Source organism: Sorghum bicolor, chromosome 1 (assembly GCF_000003195.3).
Source record: "Sorghum bicolor cultivar BTx623 chromosome 1, Sorghum_bicolor_NCBIv3, whole genome shotgun sequence".
Lineage (NCBI taxonomy): Eukaryota > Viridiplantae > Streptophyta > Magnoliopsida > Poales > Poaceae > Sorghum > Sorghum bicolor.
In genome coordinates, this window is record NC_012870.2 from 70,042,018 (window position 1) to 70,063,797 (window position 21,780).

General features: G+C 45.4%; 2 protein-coding genes and 2 pseudogenes across 2 annotated transcripts; 1 reads left to right on the forward strand and 3 right to left on the reverse strand.

Moving 5' to 3' along the window:
- On the reverse strand, positions 1–6,603 carry LOC8081498 (annotated as a pseudogene).
- LOC8084929 lies at positions 11,424–13,956 on the reverse strand (annotated as a pseudogene).
- LOC8081500 lies at positions 15,168–17,644 on the forward strand. The gene is made up of 9 exons (XM_002465431.2): positions 15,168–15,566; positions 15,661–15,722; positions 15,844–15,934; positions 16,054–16,140; positions 16,241–16,294; positions 16,394–16,578; positions 16,673–16,755; positions 16,965–17,065; positions 17,215–17,644. The coding sequence occupies exons 1-9, from the start codon at positions 15,513–15,515 to the stop codon at positions 17,431–17,433; spliced, it is 936 nt and encodes a 311-aa protein (XP_002465476.1). The 5' UTR covers positions 15,168–15,512; the 3' UTR covers positions 17,434–17,644.
- Positions 17,888–20,507, reverse strand: LOC8084930 (heat shock cognate 70 kDa protein 2). The gene is made up of 2 exons (XM_002468052.2): positions 19,897–20,507; positions 17,888–19,796 (listed from the first exon to the last, which is right to left on the reverse strand). The coding sequence occupies exons 1-2, from the start codon at positions 20,108–20,110 to the stop codon at positions 18,061–18,063; spliced, it is 1,950 nt and encodes a 649-aa protein (XP_002468097.1). The 5' UTR covers positions 20,111–20,507; the 3' UTR covers positions 17,888–18,060.

The following is a 21,780-nucleotide window of genomic DNA, read 5'->3' on the forward strand; positions in this document are numbered from 1 at the left end:
TGTTCTAACAAATCACTAAAGGTCACACAAATCAGACAAACACTGCGTACAGATCTAGTATCAGACATACACATGACACACTGAAACTATGCCAACTCAGAAGTCAGAATTCGTTTGCCTGATGAAAGGCATTCAACAGATACAGTGAGGATTACTCTAATAGTCTAGCAACATCTATTAAAGCAAGACTCCACTTCCGCAAAAGACGAAAGCACTAGCTAGGCTATATATGCCAAAGCCTAAAGTTGCATTGTCATATTTAAGCACCCAATCAGTGCGACTTAATTCTAGGGAGAACTGGTATGCAAAAGATCATCTAACTGTGATCAGCCATGGTAAGGGTTGCAGAATCAGTTTCCACGCTCAGTTGGTACCCATTCTCCTGTACCTCTCCGCCTCCTGCACCATGTGCTCGATTTCCTCCTTGTGCAGCCGGCCACTGTGGTTAGTGATGGTAATGCTGTTTTTCTGCCCACTGGTCTTGTCCTCTGCCAACACATTCAGGACGCCGTTCAAGTCAATGTCGAACGTGACATCAAGACAAGGAATGCCCCTGGGCCTGGGGAGGATCCCAGATAGCTTGAACTGCCCGAGTAGGTTGTTGTCCTTGGTGCTCGCACTCTCACCCTCGTACACCATGATGTCCACAGACTCTTGATTGTCATAACTGGTGGTAAAGCCCTCTACCCTCTTCTTGAAAGGAATGGCTGTATTCCGTGGGATCATTGTCCTCATTATGTCATCTTGCATCTTCCCCTTAACAGTATCCCTGACACATAACCCTAGCGAGAGAGGTGTGACGTCCTGAAGAAGCATATCCAGCAACCTCCCATGATCGGTTTTGCCACTGAGAATAAAGGCATGGATGGCAGCACCGTAAACAACAGCTTCATCAGGGTTGATGCTCCGGCGAAGCTCTTTCCCATCAAAGAATTCCTGGAGCATGTTCTGCACCTTGGGGATGCGGGTGGAGCCACCCACGAGGACAACATCATGGATGCTGCTGTTGTCCACCTTGGCATCATGGAGGCACTTTTCCAATGCCTCCATGCATTTACTGAAGAGGTGTTTGTTCAGTTCCTCAAATCGGGAGCGGGTGATGGTGGTGCAGAAGTCAATGCCATCATGGAGGGAGTCCACCTCAATGGTGGTCTGTGTCGCAGAAGACAGCATTCTCTTCGCTCTCTCGCAGGCAGTCCTCAGTCGCCGGAGTGCCTTCTGGTTTCTTTTGATTTCTGTCTTGTTGTGTTTCCGTATGAACTCCCGAAGAGCATACTCCACCATCTCATTATCAAAATCCGCTCCACCAAGGTGAGTGTTACCGGCGATGGCCTTCACCTCAAAGACACCCTTACCCATGGAGACACCTGGATCAATGTTAAGGAGGGAGACATCGAAGGTACCACCACCAAGATCAAAGACGAGCACTGTTCTCCCGGTGTTGCTGACAGGCATCTTCTCAAGACCATAGGCAATGGCGGCAGCAGTGGGCTCGTTGATGATGCGCATGACATTCAGGCCAGCAATGGTGCCTGCATCTATTGTGGCCTGGCGCTGAGAGTTGTTGAAGTAGACAGGAACAGTGATGACTGCATTTTTTATCCTGGTACCAAGGTAGACTTCAGCTGTCTCCTTCATTTTGGCCAGCACCATGGAGGAGATCTCCTCAGGAAAGAACTGCTTCTCCTCACCTTTGAACTGCACCACAATCATTGGGCGGTCCTCAAGATCAGCGGCAACTTTGAAAGGCCACAGCTTGATATCTTCTTGTACATGCTCATCACTGAAACGGCGGCCAATCAGTTGTTTCACCTCTGTAGAAAATTAGTCATGTATCAATCAGAGTGAACCATGTATAGCTTAGCTTCAGTAATCTGATTAGCATCTATTGACATTTCTGCTACGAAAAAATATATGATCTGTTACTGCCTAGGCTAAACTTGGATATGCCCAGATTCAGAATTCACGAATTTTTAACCATCAATAAGCAAATTAATAGAAAAACAGTATGTGCAGTGATGGGATTTTCACTAGAATATCGTGGCTTTCATTGGACAGTTGCAGCATTGCCATGAATTATCACTTAATCAGCATCCTTGCAATGCGATCAACTCCAACCCTGGTTTTTAGATTTAACGAGATGAATTGAACAATCAGTGACGCGGAAAGGGGGTTTACCAGGGTTTAGGGGTTCCTGGGGATACTAAACAATCTTAACCAAGACGGAAAAAGTGCCTTTTAAAATCCGTGGGTTAGAAAAATAAACGGCATAAATTAGAAAAATCAGATGAAGCAGAACAAGCCAGGTAGAGAAGAAGGTTGTAGCAATCCATTCATCGCCCAGCCCCCGGAGACCAGAGTCACTGGGCAAGCATCGATTACAGCGGGGATTCGATGGATCTAGAATTCTATATAGTGTCTGACGCTACGGTGAGCACTGGGCCGCCGGCCATCGAGTTTTGCGATTCGAACGAATATCGATCTGGCCATTAAAAGATAACGGAAAAAACCCACCTTTGCGCTTCACGTGTACCCTCGCCGACTACCAACAAAAGGGGGGCGATGAGCCGATGAACACTAACAGCTACTGAAGTGAAGGCTACACAAGGGAGAAACACCGGCGAGTAGTACGCAAGCACTCACCGAAGATGGTGTTGGTGGGGTTTAGGGCGGCCTGGTTCACGGCCGCCTCGCCGACGAGCCTCTCGGTGCTGTTGAAGGCGACGCAGGACGGCGTGAGACGACTGCCCTGGTCATTGGCGATGACCTCGCCGCGGTCATGCCGCCACACGGCCACGCAGGAGTAAGTCGTACCGAGGTCGATGCCGACCGCCGGACCGTCGCTCTCCGAAGCGGCCGCCATCTTCCTTCGCAGAGAAGCGTGTGCGAGAAGAGTGGTAGTACTACTTCCGTTGAGACACAGGTGTGCCAAGAGGGAGTGCAGTGTGCGGCGTGCTCATATGTGTCCCAGCATCGCTCCTGCGCAGTGTGTCCGCTGTGGGCTGCGCGCTCGTTGTGGGCCGCGTCATGGGCCTTCCCCCACTCAATGCAACGTCTGTACACCCGTCCGACCGCTCGGGAAGTTTTCCGGATGCTTCCACCACACATCCACACGGCAGCACCGTCGTCGACAAGTGACAATCTTGGTCTGCCGCTGCGTATCGCTCCTGTGGCCTGAAAATTGTGCTTCTACCATGGAAAATTTGGCCTTGCCAATCTCATGTATATACAGGTATAGATCGAAGCAATGTGTGCCGGCCTGCGACCCTGTGTGTGGTGCAGCCGTTCAGTTTAACGGATGCTGGAGGCTGCTACAAGAATTTTGACATGCACATGTAAACAAGTTTGGTGCGCTGCCAAGCCTTTCGTGGTAAAGACAATTCCTTTGAGTAGCTTAGCCCAAATGGAGCAGTAATTAATCTATTTGTTAGGCCTTGTTTAGTTTGTAAAAAAAATAGATTTGGCTACTATAGCATTTCAATTAGTGTCCAATTTGGACTAATCAGACTCAAAAGATTTGTCTCACAAATTACATGTAAACTAATTAGTTATTTTTATCTATATTTAATATTCCATGTGTTTAAATATTTGATGTGATGGAACGAAAAGAAAATTTTTGGAAACTAAGGACATTAGCCTAGACAAAAATTTGTGTGGTGCGGTACCACCAGATCTACATGCTTGTCTTCTCATGATATAAAAGAGCACATTTGATGCTATGTTGTTGGCAATCTACTACGGTCTACAGGTTCGCGCTGCTACTCATCAGCTTGTTAATAGTAGTTTGGATTCTCCAAGGAAGGAGTTCGGATTCAGCAAAAGTTCATGGTTGCAAGACACATCCAACAGAAATAGAAGATTACTGCATTAATATCACCAAAGTTCCAGAAACGACGACAGCACAAGCTAGGCTATGGCCTGTTCCCAGCTTAAAACCAGCTTGAGTGCTTGACAGAAGCAAGACACTCGAGAAAATAGAACATTACTACAATATCACCATGGTTCCAGAAACAACGACATTACCAAGCTTATGGCCATACACAAACCAAGCCAAAAGTCACGTCATTTAGCATCCATTGCAACAAAAGCAACGAGCTACTTACCAGAGCTTTGATATGAACCCCTCCCACTTTACCTCTCACTCTCAGCCTTCAACACCAAGTGCGTGATTTCCTCCTTGCGCAGCCGGCCACCATGGTTAACAATGGTGATGCTGTTCTTCCGCCCAGTGTCCCTGTCCTCCGCGGACACCTTCAGGACGCCGTTTGCATCGATATCGAAGGTGACATTGAAATCAGGTACACCCTGCGGTGCCGGGGGTACATCGGTGAGCTTGAACTTGCCGAGCAGGTTGTTGTCCCTGGTGTTTGCGCTCTCGCCCTCGTACACTGGAAAGCTCACAGCAGTCTGGTTGTCGTAGAAGGTGGTGAAGCGCCGCACCTTCTTGGTCGGGATGGCAGTGTTCCTCGGGATGACCACGCTCATTGTAAAATTATCTTCAGTTTCAATCCCAAGCGAGAGTGGCGTAACTTCACGCAGAAGCATATCTACTAATCTCCCATCGTCAGTTCGACCACTGAGAATAGAGGCCTGGATGGCAGCACCGTACGCAACAGCTTCATCAGGGTTGATGCTGCGGCAAAGCTCCTTCCCACAGAAGAAATCCCGAAGCATGCTCTGCACCTTGGGGATACGGGTGGAGCCGCCCACGAGGACAACGTCGTGGATGCTGCTCTTGTCCATCTTGGCATCGCATAAGCACTTATCCAGACCCTTCATGCACTTGCTGAAAAGATCCTTGTTGAGCTCCTCAAATCGAGACCGGGTGATGGTGGTGCAGAAGTCGATGCCTTCATGGAGCGAGTCGACCTCAATGGTGGTCTGTGCAGTGGAAGACAACATCCTCTTTGCTCTCTCGCAGGCAGTCCTCATTCCTCAACCGCCGGAGTGCCTTCTGGTTGCTATGGATGTCCATCTTCCCATGTTTCCGTGTGAACTCACGAAGAGAATATTTCACCATCTCGTTGTCGAAATCAGCCCCACCAAGGTGAGTGTCACCGGCAATGGCCACCACCTCGAAGAGACCCTTATCCATGTTGGTTCCTGGATCAATGTTGAGGAGGGAAACATCAAAGGTACCACCACCAAGATCAAAGACGAGCACCGTCCTTTGTTTGTTGCTGACTGACATCTTCTCAAGACCATATGCAAGGGCAGCCGCAGTTGGCTCATTGATAATGCGCATGACATTTAGGCCGGCAATGGCACCAGCGTCAATGGTAGCCTGCCGCTGGGAGTTGTTGAAGTAGACAGGGACTGTGATGACAGCGTTCTTGATCTTTTTACCCAGATATACCTCGGCTGTCTCTCTCATCTTGACCAGCACCATGGAGGAGATCTCCTCAGGCATGAACTGCCTCTCCTTGCCTTCATACTGGACCAAGATCATCGGCCGGTCATCACTCCCTGCGACGACTTTGAAAGGCCACAATTTGACATCTTCTTGTACAGACTCGGCACTGAATCGGCGGCCAATTAGTCGCTTCACCTCTGTAGAAAATTAGTCATGTAGTCAATCAGATGAACCATGTATAGCTTAACTTCGATAATTTTATTTTGCATCTGTCAAATGTCATTTTTGTTATGCTCGCAAAAAAAAAAAGCCATTTTTGTTAGAAAAAAGAATATGGTTTGACACTGCCTTAACTTGCATATGCCCAGGTTCAGATACTGTGAATTTTCAGTCATTAAACAGATTAATAAGAAATATAATGGTCCGTGTAGCAACGGGATAGTATTGTGGTTGTCACTGGGCAGTTGCCAGCATTGCTATGATTTATCACAATATCAGAATCCTCGTTCTGCAATCGATTCTTCCCCCACTTAATTTAACTTTGGTTCTTGGATATATTTGCGTTCTAGATTCAACGAGATGAATTGAAAAACCAGTTCACACGGAAAGGGGAGATGCCTGGGCGATACTAAACAGTCTTACAGAAGTCCAAAGAAAAGTAGGAGTACTCCTTTACACATCCGTGGGCAAGAAAAATAAATGGCATATAAATTAGAAATATCAGCTGAACAAAACACGAAGCCAGCTACAGAAGAAGGCTGTAGCAATCCATTCATCACTCAGTCCCCGGAGACCGGAGTTACTGGGCAAGCACCGTTTGCACCAGGGGTTTCGATCGATCTATAATGCCTGATGCTGCGGCGGACTGTGAACCGCCGGCGCGAGTTTTGTGTTTCTTACTACTGACTGAAAATTGATCTGGGCGGCATTCCACAAACGAGGCGACGAACAACTACTGAGACGGAAAAAAAAAACCCATCTTTGGGCATCATGTACGTCTAAAACCCCAACGACTACCAACAAAAGAGGCGACGAACAACTACTGAGATGGAGGCTACAGAACGGAGAAACACCGGCGAGTAGTACTCACCGAAGATGGTGTTCATGGGGTTCAGGGCGGCCTGGTTCACGGCCGCCTCGCCGACGAGCTTCTCGGTGCTGCTGAAGGCGACGCAGGATGGCGTGAGGCGGTTGCCCTGGTCGTTGGCTATGACCTCGCCGCGGTCGTGCCGCCACACGGCCACGCACGAGTAAGTCGTACCGAGGTCGATGCCGACCGCCGGACCATCGCTCTTCGAAGCGGCCGCCATCTTCCTTCTCAGGGAATCGTGTGGCGTGTGCGAGAATGCGAGAAGAGTACTACTTCCGCTGTTTCGCAACGCCGAGCAGAGAGGTGTGTCAAGACTCAAGACTCAAGAGGGTAGAGGGAGTCAGGGAGGTGTGCCAAGAGAGTGCAGTGTGCGGTGCGGCGTGCTCATATGTCTGCGGCAGGGCAGTGTGTGTGTGTGGGGGAACTGGGAAGTCCCCACCCCCACCCCAAAAGTGCAGGGGAGTTGTTGAGTTCAATTAAGGACTTGTTTAGTTTTATTTTTTTACAAAATAGATATTATAGTATTTTCGTTTGTATTTAACAAATATTATCTAATTATGAATTAACTATGTTTAGAAGATTCATCTCACAAATTACAGATAAACTATAAAATTAGTTATTTTTTATTTATATTTAATACTCCATACATATACCGTAAGATTCCATGTGACGAGAAATCTGAAAATTTTGAAATTTTTTTTGAACTAAACAAGACCAGGCTTTGTTCAGTTCCCATTTTTTTTGTTTTGAGATACTATAGCATTTCCGTTTTTATTTGGCAGTTATTATCTAATTACGGACTAACTAGGCTCAAAAGATTTATCTTACAATTTACAGACAAATTGTGTAATTAGTTTTTGTTTTCATCTATATATAATGCTCTATACATGTGCCATAAGATTCGATACGACCGAAAATCTTAAAAAGTTTTTGGTTTTGGATTGAACTAAACAAGACCTAAGCTTAAGCGAATAGGGTAGAAATCTTGTTGCTCGGAAGTGGGAACAATCCAAAAGCTTAAGGCCCTGTTTAGTTTTCCACCAAAATTTTTTTCATCCATCCTATCGAATTTTTAGACACATGCATGAAACATTAAATGTACATAAAAAAATAAACTAATTACACAGTTTGGTATGAAATCGCGAGACGAATCTTTTAAGCCTAGTTACTCTATGATTAGCCTTAAGTGCTACAGTAACTCATATGTGCTAATGATAGATTAATTATACTTAATAGATTTGTCTTACAGTTTTCTGACAAGCTATGTAATTTGTTTTTTTATTAGTTTCTAAAAACCCCTCCCGACATCCTTCCGACATATCCGATGTGACATCCAAAAAATTTTCATCTCTAATCTAAACTGGGCCTAAGCAAAGAGTCTAGAAATCTTGTTGCTCCGAAGTGGGAACAATCTAAAATGAGGCCTTGTTTACTTCGCTAAATTTTTTAATTTTAACTATTGTATTATTATTTTTTTATTTAAAAATTATTGTTCAATTATGAATTAACTAGATTCAAAAGATTCATTTTGTAAATTACGAGTAAATTATATAATTAGTTTTTGTTTTCACTTATATTTAATGCTTTATACATGTGTCTAAAGATTTTTGATGAGAAATCTTGAAAATTTTTAGTTCTAAAAAATTTACAAATAGAAAAAGTAATATTTTCGTTTGTATTTGACAAAAATGTTGTCCGTTTATAGACTAACTGGCCTTAAAAAATTCATCTCGCAAATTATAGGTAAAGTGTGTAATTAGTTATTTATTTTATTTAATTTAGTGTTCTATATATGTACCGCAAGATTTGATGTGACATAAATCTGAGAAATTTTATAAAATATTTTGGTAACTAATGAATTGCAATAGTCCAAAAACTGGCTAGCCGTAGCGATGAATTGCTGACTAGTGTTTACTTACACCTAAAAATCCAAAAAATTTCAAAATTTTCCGTTATATCCAATTTTTAGACATATACATGGAGTATTAAATATAGATGAAAATAAAAATTAATTACATAATTTAGTTGAAATTTAAGAAACAAATCTTTTAAATCTAGTTAATCTATAATTGAATAATAATTATCATAAACAAACGAAAGTAATATAGTGTTGCAAAATTTTTTACATCAGAAACTAAACACGGCCTAGCAGTACCACTCTACCAGTCTGGACTGGACTGGACAGGTGAGGAGGCTCACCGCTCACCAGGCGCTGTGCTGCTGCAAGCTCAGAACTATGCGTGTGCGTGTGGTGTGTACTGCCATGCTGGTCTACAGAACTCTACTGTGGTGTGCGTATTCCGCAGAAAAAGGCCCCGACGGGCCACGCGCCCACGCCGTGGTGAAAGAGGAGAGGGACAAAAGGGTGTTTAGTTGAGGTGTTAAAGTTTAACCAGTATAATAATATTTTCATCTTATTTAATAATTAGTATTTAATTATAAACTAATTATTATTAAAATCTTCATCTTGTAAATTACTCTCTAGCTATTTATGTTTTTAGTTTTATAAATACTCTATATTTAGTACTTTGTGCATGTGTCTAAATATTTATGTGACAGGAGTTAGAGAGTGTTTGGTTAAAGTTGTTAAAGTTGACCTATGAGAGTTCAGTAGACATTATTATACGAGAGGTAAAAAGATTTTTAAGTTTGATTAAGCTTATATAAGATATTATATATCGTTTAATCTCTAATTAAGTTTATTATGAAAATATATTTTATAATTAATCTAATAATAAAATGGTTGCGAAGAATAATTTTTAATCGATTCAGACTACTCAGAAGTTTACCTATTTTAAAATAGGATCTGATCGAGAGCTTTATTTAGATTAGAACTCTTATCTATTTAGATTATGAAACAATTATTTTCTATTTAAATTGGAATAGAGTTTCTATTCAGGTTACTTGGAAGTCTTGCCTATTTTAAAATAAGCTGATTAAAAGCTTTATTTAGACTAGAACTATTATCTTTTACGGTTATCTCAAGAAATTTTGTATGTCATTATAAAACAAGAAGCGGTAGGAAGACATGAATAGAAGCAGATTCAACATTCATAGAGTTAGTTAGAAGAGATGGATGAAAAAAATGTCTAAAAATTTTATCTCTTTGATATAGATATAGATATAGATATAGATATAGATGTAGATATAGATGTAGATATAGATATAGATATAGATATAGATATAGATATAGATATAGATATAGATATAGATATAGATATAGATATAGATATAGATATAGATATAGATATAGATATAGATATAGATATAGATATAGATATAGATATAGATTTTTTTTCTAGATCAAGGGAATGCATGCGTTTTTCTAAGAAAAAGTTAAGCCCTTACAAGAAGCTAACCACCAAGATGGCAAGTCACCATTATTGGTGGTAAGCAAAGTACCAGAGTAACTGAGAAACATAACAAGAAAAAACAAAACAAAGGATTACAAGATATAGATATAGATATAAAATAAGAAAGTGCCATTTTGTCTAGATTAGACCGTACAGAATGAGAGTTTCTTGCCCCCTCAAAGCCGTCATTCTAGCTGTCAGGGCACTCACAATGCAAGACTCTATCACAGAGTCCAAGACAATTAATTACATACTATTTATGGTATTTTGCTGATGTGGCAGCATATTTATAAAGAAAGAGGTAGAAAAAATAAGACTCCAAGTCTTATTTAGACTCTAAGTCCACATTGTTCGAGGTAATAAATAAATTTAGACTCTACGATAGAGTCTGTATTGTGAGTGCCCTCAACAATCGCATTTGAAACATTTTAAAATAGCTATTCTCAGATTCTCTATTAATTGATATCACGATGGCATAATGATTTGAGGTTGATGTAACGACATTTTCGACATGACCATCATAAAAAAACTGAATGAACTGTCCATTCGCCACTGCTCCTTCCAATGCAAATGTACATTAACATTGTCATTTCCTTCATGCTTATTTTTCCAAGTGAATTTTGGCTCAGAAAAGCATAAATCAACAAATTCACAGTCCTGAAGGCGCTCCTTCGATAACCTCATTTGTATTATCCTCTTTCCTCCTTGACGCAATGTTCGTCTCTGCTAAAGTCTTCATATCTCTCAGAAAAGCATAAATCAACAAATTCACAGTCCCGAAATCGCAGGCACAAATCTAAGATCCAAACCACTCTTTCATACCAAACGTAGGACATCCTAGAAATTATGACGTAGTTCTCCTTTGGGCTCACCCTCGACCGAAGGATCTCTCTTTGAATTATGACGTAGTTATAATGTTTTACAGAAACCATGCATTCTAGCTTGGACCCAAAATAAAGCTAAACCTTCACTTTTTGCATTAGCTAACAGCAAACACAGTCCAGAGACCACATGAACTTTTGCACTTTGATGTCCTTCATTTTAGATCTCGATAAAAAAAAAATAGGACGGGAGGATTTTATCTTCATTTTAGCTTCCGACAAAAATAGGAGGGGATGATTTTAGCTTGTTTCTGGACAGCATATAGTCCACCGGTTATCTTGAACTCAGCTATGTACTCCCTCCGTCCCAAATTATAAGTCATTCCAAGAATCTTGGAGAGTCAAAGTTTTTCAAATTTGACCAAATTTATAGAACAAAATAATAACATTTTTGGTACCAACCAAATATCATTAGATTCTTTGTTAGTTATATTTTTATAGTGAACCTATTTTATAATATAAATCTTTATATTTCTCTCTATATTTTTAATCAAACTTAAAAATGCTTTGACTCTCCAAAATTCTTGGAATGACTTATAATTTGGACCGAGGAGTACTTAACAATTAGCATTTCTCGCATTTTCTTTTCGATGGTGTAGTATTATATCAACAACGGCAAAGACAGCTATGCCTATGCGGCTATGCGTTTACAAATCTGTCAAACTAACCCCAACTTGGGAACTAAATTGGTAGATGAGAGGCAAAGGCAATCAAGAGGTAAAGGATAATAATCCCAGCAGAAACCGTGATCAAAGAAACAATTCATTGCAATATAGACTAGGCCATGCATACGCAAATCCAAGCGTGCATCCACTGACTGCATAACATAAACCCCCAGGTACTACGACTAAGCCGAACTGATACAAAATGCACTAGCTATTGGATAATCAGATCCTGGTCCATGCTGCTGTCATTCCATCGCAATCACCCTGGTAGCGACGACAGGATCATTTGCTTCCAGAACCGAACTGTGCGCCTAGCTCTCAAGCCTGTTCTTGGGCCCCAACTTCCTTCAGCTCCTCCTCCTCTGCCTTGTACTTCTCGCCGTCCTGAACCATGCGCTCGATCTCCTCCTGGCTTAGCTGCCCCTGGTCGCTGGAGATGGTGATCTCGTTCTTCTGCCCTGTCGTCGTGTCCTCCGCCGACACGTTCAGGACACCGTTCTCGTCGATGTCAAAGGTCACAATGATCCGGGGTGCGGCCCTGGGCGCCGGAGCGATGCCGGAGAGCTCGAACCTGCCGAGCAGGTAGTTGTCCCTGGTAGTCACCTGCTCACCCTCGTACACCCTGATGAGCACGCTGTCCTGGTTCTCGATGCAGGTGGAGAAGAGCCGCTCCTTTCTGGCAGGGATAGTGGTGTTTCTCGGGATCAGAACTGTCATGGCGCCTCCTTTCGTCTCCACCCCGAGCGACAGCGGCGTGACATCGACCAGCATCAAATCTCTGATCTTGTTACGGCCAGCCTCGCCGTTGAGGATAGCAGCCATCATGGCGGCTCCGTGCGCAACGGCCTCGTCGGGGTTGATGCTCCGGCAGAGCCCCTTCCCGTCGAAGAAGTCCTGGAGCATGCTCTGCACCTTGGGGATGCGGGTGGAGCCACCAACGAGGACGACGTCGTCGATGCTGCTCGTGTCCGTCGCGGCGTCGCGGAGGCACTTCTCCACGGCCTCTATGCACTTGTTGAAGAGGTCTCTGTTGAGCTCCTCGAAACGGCCGCGCGTAATGGTTGCGTAGAAGTCAATGCCGTCGTGGAAGGAGTCAATGTCGATGCTGGTCTGGCTCGTGGAAGACAGCAGCCTCTTGGCCCTGTCACAGGCCGTCTTCAGCCGCTGCATCGCCTTTGGGTTGCTTCGGACGTCCATCTTCTTGTGTTTCCTTATGAACTCGCGCAGGAAGTGTTTCACCATTTCATTGTCGAAGTCTTCCCCACCAAGGTGAGTGTCACCAGCAATGGCCTTCACCTCGAACATACCCATGTCTATGTCGAGGCCCGGATCAATGTCAAGGAGGGAAACGTCCAAGGTACCGCCACCGAGATCAAAGATGAGCACCGTCCTCCTCCCATCTCTGGTTGGCATCTTGTCAAGACCATATGCAATAGCGGCAGCTGTGGGCTCGTTGATGATGCGCATGACGTTAAGGCCGGCAATGGTGCCGGCGTCAATGGTGGCCTGGCGTTGAGAGTTGTTGAAGTAAACTGGGACAGTGATGACGGCGTGCCTGACCGTCGTCTCGAGGTAGACCTCTGCAGTCTCCTTCATCTTTGCCAGCACCATGGCAGAGATCTCCTCAGCAGCAAACTGTTTCTCCTCGCCTTTGTAATGAACCACAATCATCGGCCGGTCCTCACGACCAGGGACGACTTTAAAAGGCCACAACTTGACATCTCCCTGTACGGTCTCGTCGCTAAATCGGCGGCCAATCAGTCGCTTCACATCTGTATATAAGAGAATAACCATCAATCAAGTGTATAGAACTTTGCATCAAGAATTAGATAATCAGTTCGTGCCATTTGGCTATTTGCATGCAACAATTGAACGACTCTTTGTTTTTCCTCTATAAAATTGAAGCGTTCGGTTGGCCAGTAATATTCAGTACCGGTGCTTAGGGAAGCTAAACAGTCACGTAGAAGAAGACAGAAAAGTGCTCCACTAAGATCCGCGTGGTTCATTTAATTTGGGGGGAAAATGGAAAATACAGAAATTTGTAAGTATGAACAGCAACGGTAGTAACAGAGAACTGGACGAACGCCCTCGTCACATGATCTGACTCAGATCATCTCCATCGTTCTTGGGCAGCCATCGTGGGCAACAAAGAGCAATCACGCCACTTCTGTACTCGCACTTCTTCCTAGTTCCTAATAGTACCAGTCACGAACACCTCGGCGGCGTGCAGCGACGTATAGAAACAAACGCAATGAAGTTCAGAGTTTCTCACCGTGGATGGTGTTGTCGGGGTTCAGAGCGGCCTGGTTCACGGCCGCGTCGCCGACGAGCCTCCCAACGTCGGCGAACGCGACGCAGGATGGCGTGAGGAGGTTGCCCTGGTCGTTGGCGATGACCTCGCCGTGGTCGTGCCGCCACACGGCCACGCAGGAGTAGGTCGTCCCCAGGTCGATGCCGACCGCCGGCCCGTCGCCGGTCGACGCCGCCGTCTCCATGTTCTCAGATGGAGAGGCAAGAAACAGATGCCACTACCACCGCTCCAGAGTCCAGACGACCTCAGGGAGTCGGAGAGACTCGAGGTGTGAGCGCGGCGGCGGCGCGAGCGCAGGGAAGAGCGGCCTGGATATATGTAAAGCGCGCGACGATTGCGATCCCTATGGTCATTAAAGTTTGTATCAGGATTCGCTAGTACTCCATCCGTAGCGTCGATTTCAAGAAAAAATTTCAATTATCTTATATGTTCTCTTATCCAAAGGCCTTGTTAAAAAATTTCGCGACAATGTAGCACTTTCGTTTGTTTGTAGTAATTATTGTCCAACCATAGACTAACTAGGCTCAAAAGATTCGTCTCGTTAATTGCGACCAAACTGTACAATTATTTTTTATTTTCGTCTATATTTAATACTTCATGCATGCGTCTAAAGATTCGATGTGACAGGGAATCTTAAAAAAATTTAGGTTTTTAGGTAGAAGTAAACAATTCGCAAAATTTTTCAAGATTCTCAGTCACATCGAATCTTTGGTCGTATGCATGAAGTATTAAATATAGACAAAAATAAAAACTAATTGCACAGTGTACCTGTAATTTGTAAGATGAATCTTTTGAGCCTAGTTACTCCGTGATTGAACAATGTTTGTCAAATAAAAACGAAAGTGCAGTAGCCAAAAACCAAAATTTTTGCGAACTAAATAAGGCCTAATACAGGTATAGTACGTTTTACCATGGTCAGGCCTTGTTTAAGTTTTTGCAATTTTTTTTCGATTTTTCTCCACATCGAATCTTGCACAACATGCATAAAACATTAAATATAAATAAAAAAATAATTAATTATACAATTTATCTGTATTTTGCGAGACGATTTTTTTAGCCTAGTTAGGCCTTTTAAAACCAAAAAGTTTTCAAAATTCTCTGTCACATCGAATCTTTCGTTACATGCATGAAGCACTAAATGTAGACGAAAATAAAAATTAATTGCACAGAATCGTGAGACGAATCTTTTGATCCTAGTTAGTTTATGATTGGACAATATTTCGCACAAACAAACGAAAATGCTACAGTAGCGAAATCCAAAATCTTTTCACATCTAAACAAGACCTTAGGTTATGATTAGACAATATTAGTCAAATACAAACAAAATAGTATATATTTTTGAAAAAAAATTAGAACTAAAAAAGGCCTCAGTTGCTCACGGTCACGCACGCGCTCGTGCTCGTGCAGTCGCACAGCCGTTCATGAGCGGTTCGCGGTGGGACGGGCTGCAACTGTGAACATCAGAACATGAGTAGACTGCACCAACAGGCAAACTGGGCCTGGCGTCGAAGCAGCAGGGCGGTTTAGCAGCCCATCGGCCGGTCCACGAGCGTCTCTCATCCTTCCGCACTGCCCCGCTGTGTCTGCGAGTGCGCATCCTTCGTCCCCTTCCAGCCGCCGTCTCCCTCGCCCGGTCGACGGCGAAACTGGGGTCCACGGAGCTGGCGCGTCCAACTCCGACCCACGAAGACCTCCGTCGACGGCGGCGAAAATAGGGCCGACTCCTAGAGGTTTCACTTCACAGGTTCATCAAACACCAGTTGTGGAGACAGCGCCGCCGCTTCCAATCGCCGGTGCTCTGTGCCCTGCGGAGCCCCCACCGCGGAAACCGGTTGGTGCGCGTGCGTGGAGCGGAGGCCATGGCGGCGGCGAAGGTCAAATCGGTCGCCCTCTCCGTCACCCACAAGTGCCGGGTACTGCTCGCCAGCAATATCAGCGACCGCTCCGCTCCTCCCTTATTAGCCGCTGCTGTTCCTGCTCTTACTGCCCTCGCACCTGGTTTCGCAGAACATCTTGGCTGCCGGTTGGGAAGCCCACCTCAACACTGTCAAGGCCGATGCCAAGGGAAGGTTTGCTACTCTCTGGATTCATATGCTCATGTCGTATTATCTGTGTATTTGTGCGAATAAGGGCTGGAACAGTATGAGTTGTTTGTCTTGATTGGTTTTTGTTGGGGGTGCTCTTGGGCAGCAATAGTGAGATTTACTCGTCGAGGGTGCACTACATGATCCAGAAGGGCACGCCCTACCTGATTGTCCCTGAGAACGACATGCACAACATTGTAAAACTCTTAATTCCTCTTGTCCATTTACTTATTATATGATGTTCGATAAATAGTAGTTGCCGTTATAATCAAACTGCATTAAAATATGTTGCTTGCGTGGAATCTTGTGTGGATAGAACATTATAATCGACGAGCGGGGGTCTCTTGCAGTATGCAGTCCGATCCGGGGCCGAGTTGCAGGCTTATTGAAGTCACTGAAGAAGGTCCTTCTCTATGAATTTCAACTTGCTGGCATTGAAATTGTTGCTCGTTTCCTTTTATTGTATCGCTAGTACAAGCACCTAATCTTGTTGCTGTACACAGACGCCTCCTCGTGTTGCTATGACTGGTGATGTTCTGCGACTGAAAGACTCAAAGGTAAACTTGTTCGCCAGTCCCCAGCATGCATAAACATGCTTCATTGCTTACTATAGGTTGTAAGGTGATGCCCACTAATCTTTGTGTACTGTGCTTAAGGTTCCAATTATTGCTGATAGCCTGAAGAAAGCTATTCTGAAGGAACATGAAGCTGCTAGTGGCGCTAGTTATGGAATGTCATCAATACTGTCTTCGGCTGGTGCTACCTGCAGGTCACGGAGTGAGGGCCTCCTTAGTCTACTCAGTGAGGAGAGCTCTTACAGCATCTTAAAATTTGACATAGGGTCTGTAACACGGCTTGTTATTTTCTGATGTTAGGTATCTTTTCTTATTACTTAATTCAGCACAGCTGAATTTTCATCAATGCTATTCTTGCAGTTCATGTGTCTACATAGACTCCAGCGGGAGCAGCCATAATATTGAATTGGACAGCTTTGAACCACCAAAAGCAGATCTGCTAAGTAAGGCTTTTTTATTCTTACAAGCTCTTTCACCCCTGCTGCCTTTCATCTTCACCTTTATTCTTTTCATGGAAGCTATATGCAGACCAAATTTTCAGTTAGATATATAACTCCAGGATGCTACTAGTCGGTTGCTTTCAACAATTATATGTTGCCACACCTATTTGTACTACGATGTTATTTTTCTAAATGTGTATTCTCCTTCCTAGTGCCATTCTCTGCAAAGCTTGTGGATGGTATCAACCGAAATGACTCGAGGAGGAGGGCACTGATGATTTTCTGTTTTGAGTACTTTAATGTGATAGCGAGAGTAAGTTATTTTCTTTTATCTGTACAAATTGCAATGTTGCATGGGATGCTCTTGTTGTTTCTGATATGTGAGGCTTCTTTCTTGTTGTCTGAATTATGACTTTCTATTAGTTCAGTACAATTAACTATCATACCTATCTTTGCTTGAAGAACGCTGTCATGCTTTCCATTGACCACCACGGTTTTGATGTCCTCGCCAAAGTGCCTGAAAGAACCATCCTTACTGATGTTCCTCGACAATACCACTGGAAGGAGTTCAGGTTCACATTCAAGGAACCAGCCAAGGATGCTGAGGACTTCTGCCGCATGTTGGTTGGGTTAGAGGACGAGGTTTTGAAGAGCTTGAAGAGCTATAGCGGTTTAGGGTGACAGCCCACTTGGCAGAATCTGAATCTGTGAAGAATTATATCTGACATTCAGATTCTGGTACTCATATTTGAAGTATGGTTTCATGTTGCTGTGTTATTGGACAATATGGTTTCTTGAAGTTTGTAAAAATTGTTGACAGTGAAACCCTGGATTGCAAACCCAAAATTATATATTTAGATTTTTACAGCCTGCATGATTGTTTTTTTGTGCATCTTTGTTATTCCAGTACGGTGTTCTTTGTAAAGTCAGTACTTTTTTGTGCATCTTTGTTATTGCAGTACGGTGTTCTTTGTAAAGTCAAGTACTCCTATTTGTTAGCAAATGTATCCACTAGTGCTCCTGTTGCTAAGCTTAAGGCTTTTTCTGGAATCTTAGTTATTCAGAGTATTGCATAGTAAAGTTTTTTTTAGTATCTAAACAGTAGATTTCGAAGATGTAATACTTCCAATACATGTAGGAATGAAAAGTGTAGTATACTAATCACTATTTATAGCCACGGTAATAATATATAATAAATTTAAACATAAAGTAGGGGCCCGATGAATGGCCAAAAAGGAAAATGCATGAAAAGAGTACTAGGATCCAGTTTGTAATTATTTAATAAGCAAAACTATCAAAATTCCTCATTTAGTCGACTTCTTCGATCTTGGGGCCAGCACCACTGCCACCAGCCGGCGGAGCATCCTGATCCATGCCACCGGCCATGTCAGGACCAGCAGCGCCCTGGTACATCTTGGCGATGATGGGGTTGCAGATGCCCTCCAGCTCCTTCATCTTGTCCTCAAACTCGTCGACCTCGGCGAGCTGGTTGTTGTCGAGCCAATTAATGGCCCCCTCGATGGCGTCATCAATCTTCTTCTTGTCGGCCTCCGGGAGCTTGGAGGCGATCTTGTCGTCCCTGATGGTGTTGCGCATGTTGTAGGCGTAGTTCTCGAGCGAGTTCTTGGCGTCCACCTTCTTCTTGTGCTCCTCGTCCTCGGCCTTGTACTTCTCTGCCTCCTGCACCATCTTCTCGATCTCCTCTTTGCTCAGCCGGCCCTTGTCGTTGGTGATCGTGATCTTGTTCTTCTGGCCGGTGGTCTTGTCCTCAGCCGACACGTTGAGGATGCCGTTGGCATCCATGTCGAAGCACACGGTGATCTGGGGGACGCCCCTGGGCGCCGGAGGGATGCCAGAGAGCTCGAACTTGCCGAGCAGGTTGTTGTCTTTGGTCCTGGCCCTCTCACCCTCGTACACCTGGATGAGCACGCCGGGCTGGTTGTCGGAGTAAGTGGAGAAGACCTGCTCCTTCTTCGTGGGGATGGTGGTGTTCCTGGGGATGAGCACCGTCATGACGCCTCCGGCCGTCTCCAGGCCGAGCGAGAGCGGCGAGACGTCGAGCAGGAGCAGGTCCTGCACCTTCTCGTTGCCCTCGCCGGTGAGGATGGCGGCCTGGACGGCGGCGCCGTACGCGACAGCCTCGTCTGGGTTGATGCTCTTGCACAGCTCCTTGCCGTTGAAGAAGTCCTGGAGCAGCTGCTGCACGCGGGGGATGCGGGTGGAGCCGCCCACGAGCACGACGTCGTGCACGCTGCTCTTGTCCATCTTGGCGTCGCGGAGGCACTTCTCCACGGGCTCCATGCACTTGCGGAAGAGGTCCATGTTGAGCTCCTCAAACCGGGCGCGGGTGATGGTGGTGTAGAAGTCGATGCCCTCGTAGAGCGAGTCGATCTCGATGGTGGTCTGGGCGGTGGAGGAGAGCGTCCTCTTGGCCCTCTCGCAGGCGGTCCGCAGCCGCCGGAGCGCCCTGGGGTTGCCGGTGATGTCCTTCTTGTTCTTCCTCTTGAACTCCTGGACGAAGTGGTTCACGAGCCGGTTGTCGAAGTCCTCGCCTCCTAGGTGGGTGTCGCCGGCGGTGGCCTTGACCTCGAAGATGCCCTCCTCGATGGTGAGGAGCGAGACGTCGAAGGTACCGCCGCCGAGGTCGAAGATGAGGACGTTCTTCTCGCCGTCACTGCTCGACTTCTTGTCGAGCCCGTAGGCGATGGCCGCGGCGGTGGGCTCGTTGATGATGCGCATGACGTTGAGGCCGGAGATGACGCCGGCGTCCTTGGTGGCCTGGCGCTGGGAGTCGTTGAAGTAGGCCGGGACGGTGACGACGGCGTTCTTGATGGTGGTGCCGAGGTAGGCCTCCGCCGTGTCCTTCATCTTGTTCAGGATCATGGAGCTGATCTCCTCTGCCGAGAACTGCTTCTCCTCGCCCCTGAACTGCACCCCGATCATGGGCTTGTCGCCGGAGCCCGGGATCACCTTGAAAGGCCACAGCTTGACGTCACTCTGCACCGACGCGTCAGAGAAGCGCCGGCCGATGAGCCGCTTCGCGTCTGCAAACGGATCAACAAACCACGCAGCGTATTAGATCCACACACCCCGCGTATGAACGGATCAACAAAACATAAGAAAGATTGGTGATGATGGACTTACCGAAGACGGTGTTGATGGGGTTCATGGCGACCTGATTCTTGGCGGCGTCGCCGACGAGCCTCTCGGAGTCGGTGAAGGCGACATACGACGGCGTCGTGCGGTTGCCCTGGTCGTTGGCGATGATCTCGACTCGGTCATGCTGCCACACCCCGACGCACGAGTAGGTCGTGCCGAGGTCGATGCCGATCGCCGGCCCGTCTCCCTTTCCGGCCATGGAGAGACGCTCTCGTCGAGAGTATCGGGGAGATGTTGGGGAAAAGAATATCTACTGGACTCGCCGGGTCAGCGCGTACGCGGTGGAGGAATTGAGGAGGAATCGGTGGACGAAGAGGAAGGAGGCGATGGGGGGCTGGATTTAAAGGTTTGTGTGGCCGGGGAGTAGTTCTAGAATGTTCCGGCGCGTCTCCGCCGTCGGATGCGATCTGGACTGTGGTGCCGTCGGAACGGGCGCGTCGTGGGGAACTTGGACCCGTTCGTGGATGCTAATTCCGGCAGCTCCAAATCTCCAATTGGAGTTGAGCTGTGAGGGTGGGGACTCTGGAGTGTACTGGAAGGTTCTGGAGATGGAGACGTTCCCTCTCGCGTGGTGGGTGAGTGGCGGTTGATGCGTTGCTTCGGCGTGTTGCCGTGTTGGGTTCGATCCCGTTACGGAGGCCACCGAGTTTGACCGTGGTACGAGGAAGGTTCTTGCTTTTTTTTCTTTTTTTTTTCTTTTTTGAGTGGAGGTTCGCTTATTTTGGCACAGGAGAACAGAGCAGCCACGAATTCCTTCGAAATTTGGAAGCCCAACCAATTAGGAGGCGGAACTGCTGGCCCAAGATGAGGCCGTCTGTGTAATCGAGGCCTGTTTTAAGAGTCCCAAGCATGTGCCACGGCCTAGTGACATTTTATCATCATTATCATCATCCAATACAAAGGGGCCTAGATTTTCCTAAAAGATAAGGGATCATCGAGTACGCGTTCCACACACGCTTCGGAATCTGCGGTTTCGGTTAGCAGTCGGTGGTGTGTGGTGCAACACCCACAATCCCAGACTGCCACGCAAAAGGAATGGCGGTCTTTGCTTTCCGGCGATCTGGAGGAGAACTTATTCCGTACGTGCAGTGATGCGGACGCTCGTTGGGTCCTTCACCAGATTCGCAGCCCGTAACCTATTCCATCCTTGCGGTTTTGCGGTCAAATATTGTCGCACCAAATTTACACATGCTAGGTACTTGCTCAATTCCAAATTATAAGATGTCTGATTTTTTTCAACCTCAAATTTAACTACTTGTTTTATTCAAAAAAATTGTGCAAACAAGTTAAATTTAAGTTATTTTTGCAGAACTTTTATTAACAAAACTAAGCCATGATAAAAGAAATAATATTTTGTACAAAATTTTGAATATAAGACGAGTGATCAAATTTGATATTAAAAAAGTCAAACATCTTATAATTTGGGATGGATTGAGTATTAGGAATTGAACATCTTGAAAAAAAAAAGAAACCATTAATTTGGGTGATGATAACTTAACTTTGATAGTTGGGTGACCCTTTGGCCACCAAGATCATGGCTCAAGCCTTCTTCCTCCTAGGTTCCAAGTGAGAGATGGATTTGAACCAAAATCAAGATTTTCTTGCAAAAATCACATAACTTCCATTCGAGAGAAATATGAGGAATTCATGATATGATTGAGTGGGGGGGGGGGGGGGGTGTGTAGGGCTTACACTTGAGATGAGGGAGTTGCTACTTGCTAGCCATCTTTTTGTTCCACTCATGCAAGACGAAACCAAGATTAGGGTTTGGGTTGATTTTTGGGAAGAAAGAAAAGGAGATTTCTTGAGCTTAACCAAGGATGGAGATGGAGGTAAAGATCTTCATCTTCTCCTTGAGATGATGATTCT

Excerpts from the sequence above, each read along its gene's own strand:
- LOC8081500 (XM_002465431.2), top strand. The coding sequence starts at position 15,513 with ATGGCGGCGGCGAAGGTCAAATCGGTCGCCCTCTCCGTCACCCACAAG. Across the intron at positions 15,723-15,843 it reads AAGGCCGATGCCAAGGGAAG|CAATAGTGAGATTTACTCGT; the intron begins GTTTGCTACTCT and ends GCTCTTGGGCAG. Across the intron at positions 15,935-16,053 it reads AGAACGACATGCACAACATT|AACATTATAATCGACGAGCG; the intron begins GTAAAACTCTTA and ends TTGTGTGGATAG.
- LOC8084930 (XM_002468052.2), bottom strand. The coding sequence starts at position 20,110 with ATGGCCGGAAAGGGAGACGGGCCGGCGATCGGCATCGACCTCGGCACG. Across the intron at positions 19,797-19,896 it reads CCCCATCAACACCGTCTTCG|ACGCGAAGCGGCTCATCGGC; the intron begins GTAAGTCCATCA and ends ATCCGTTTGCAG.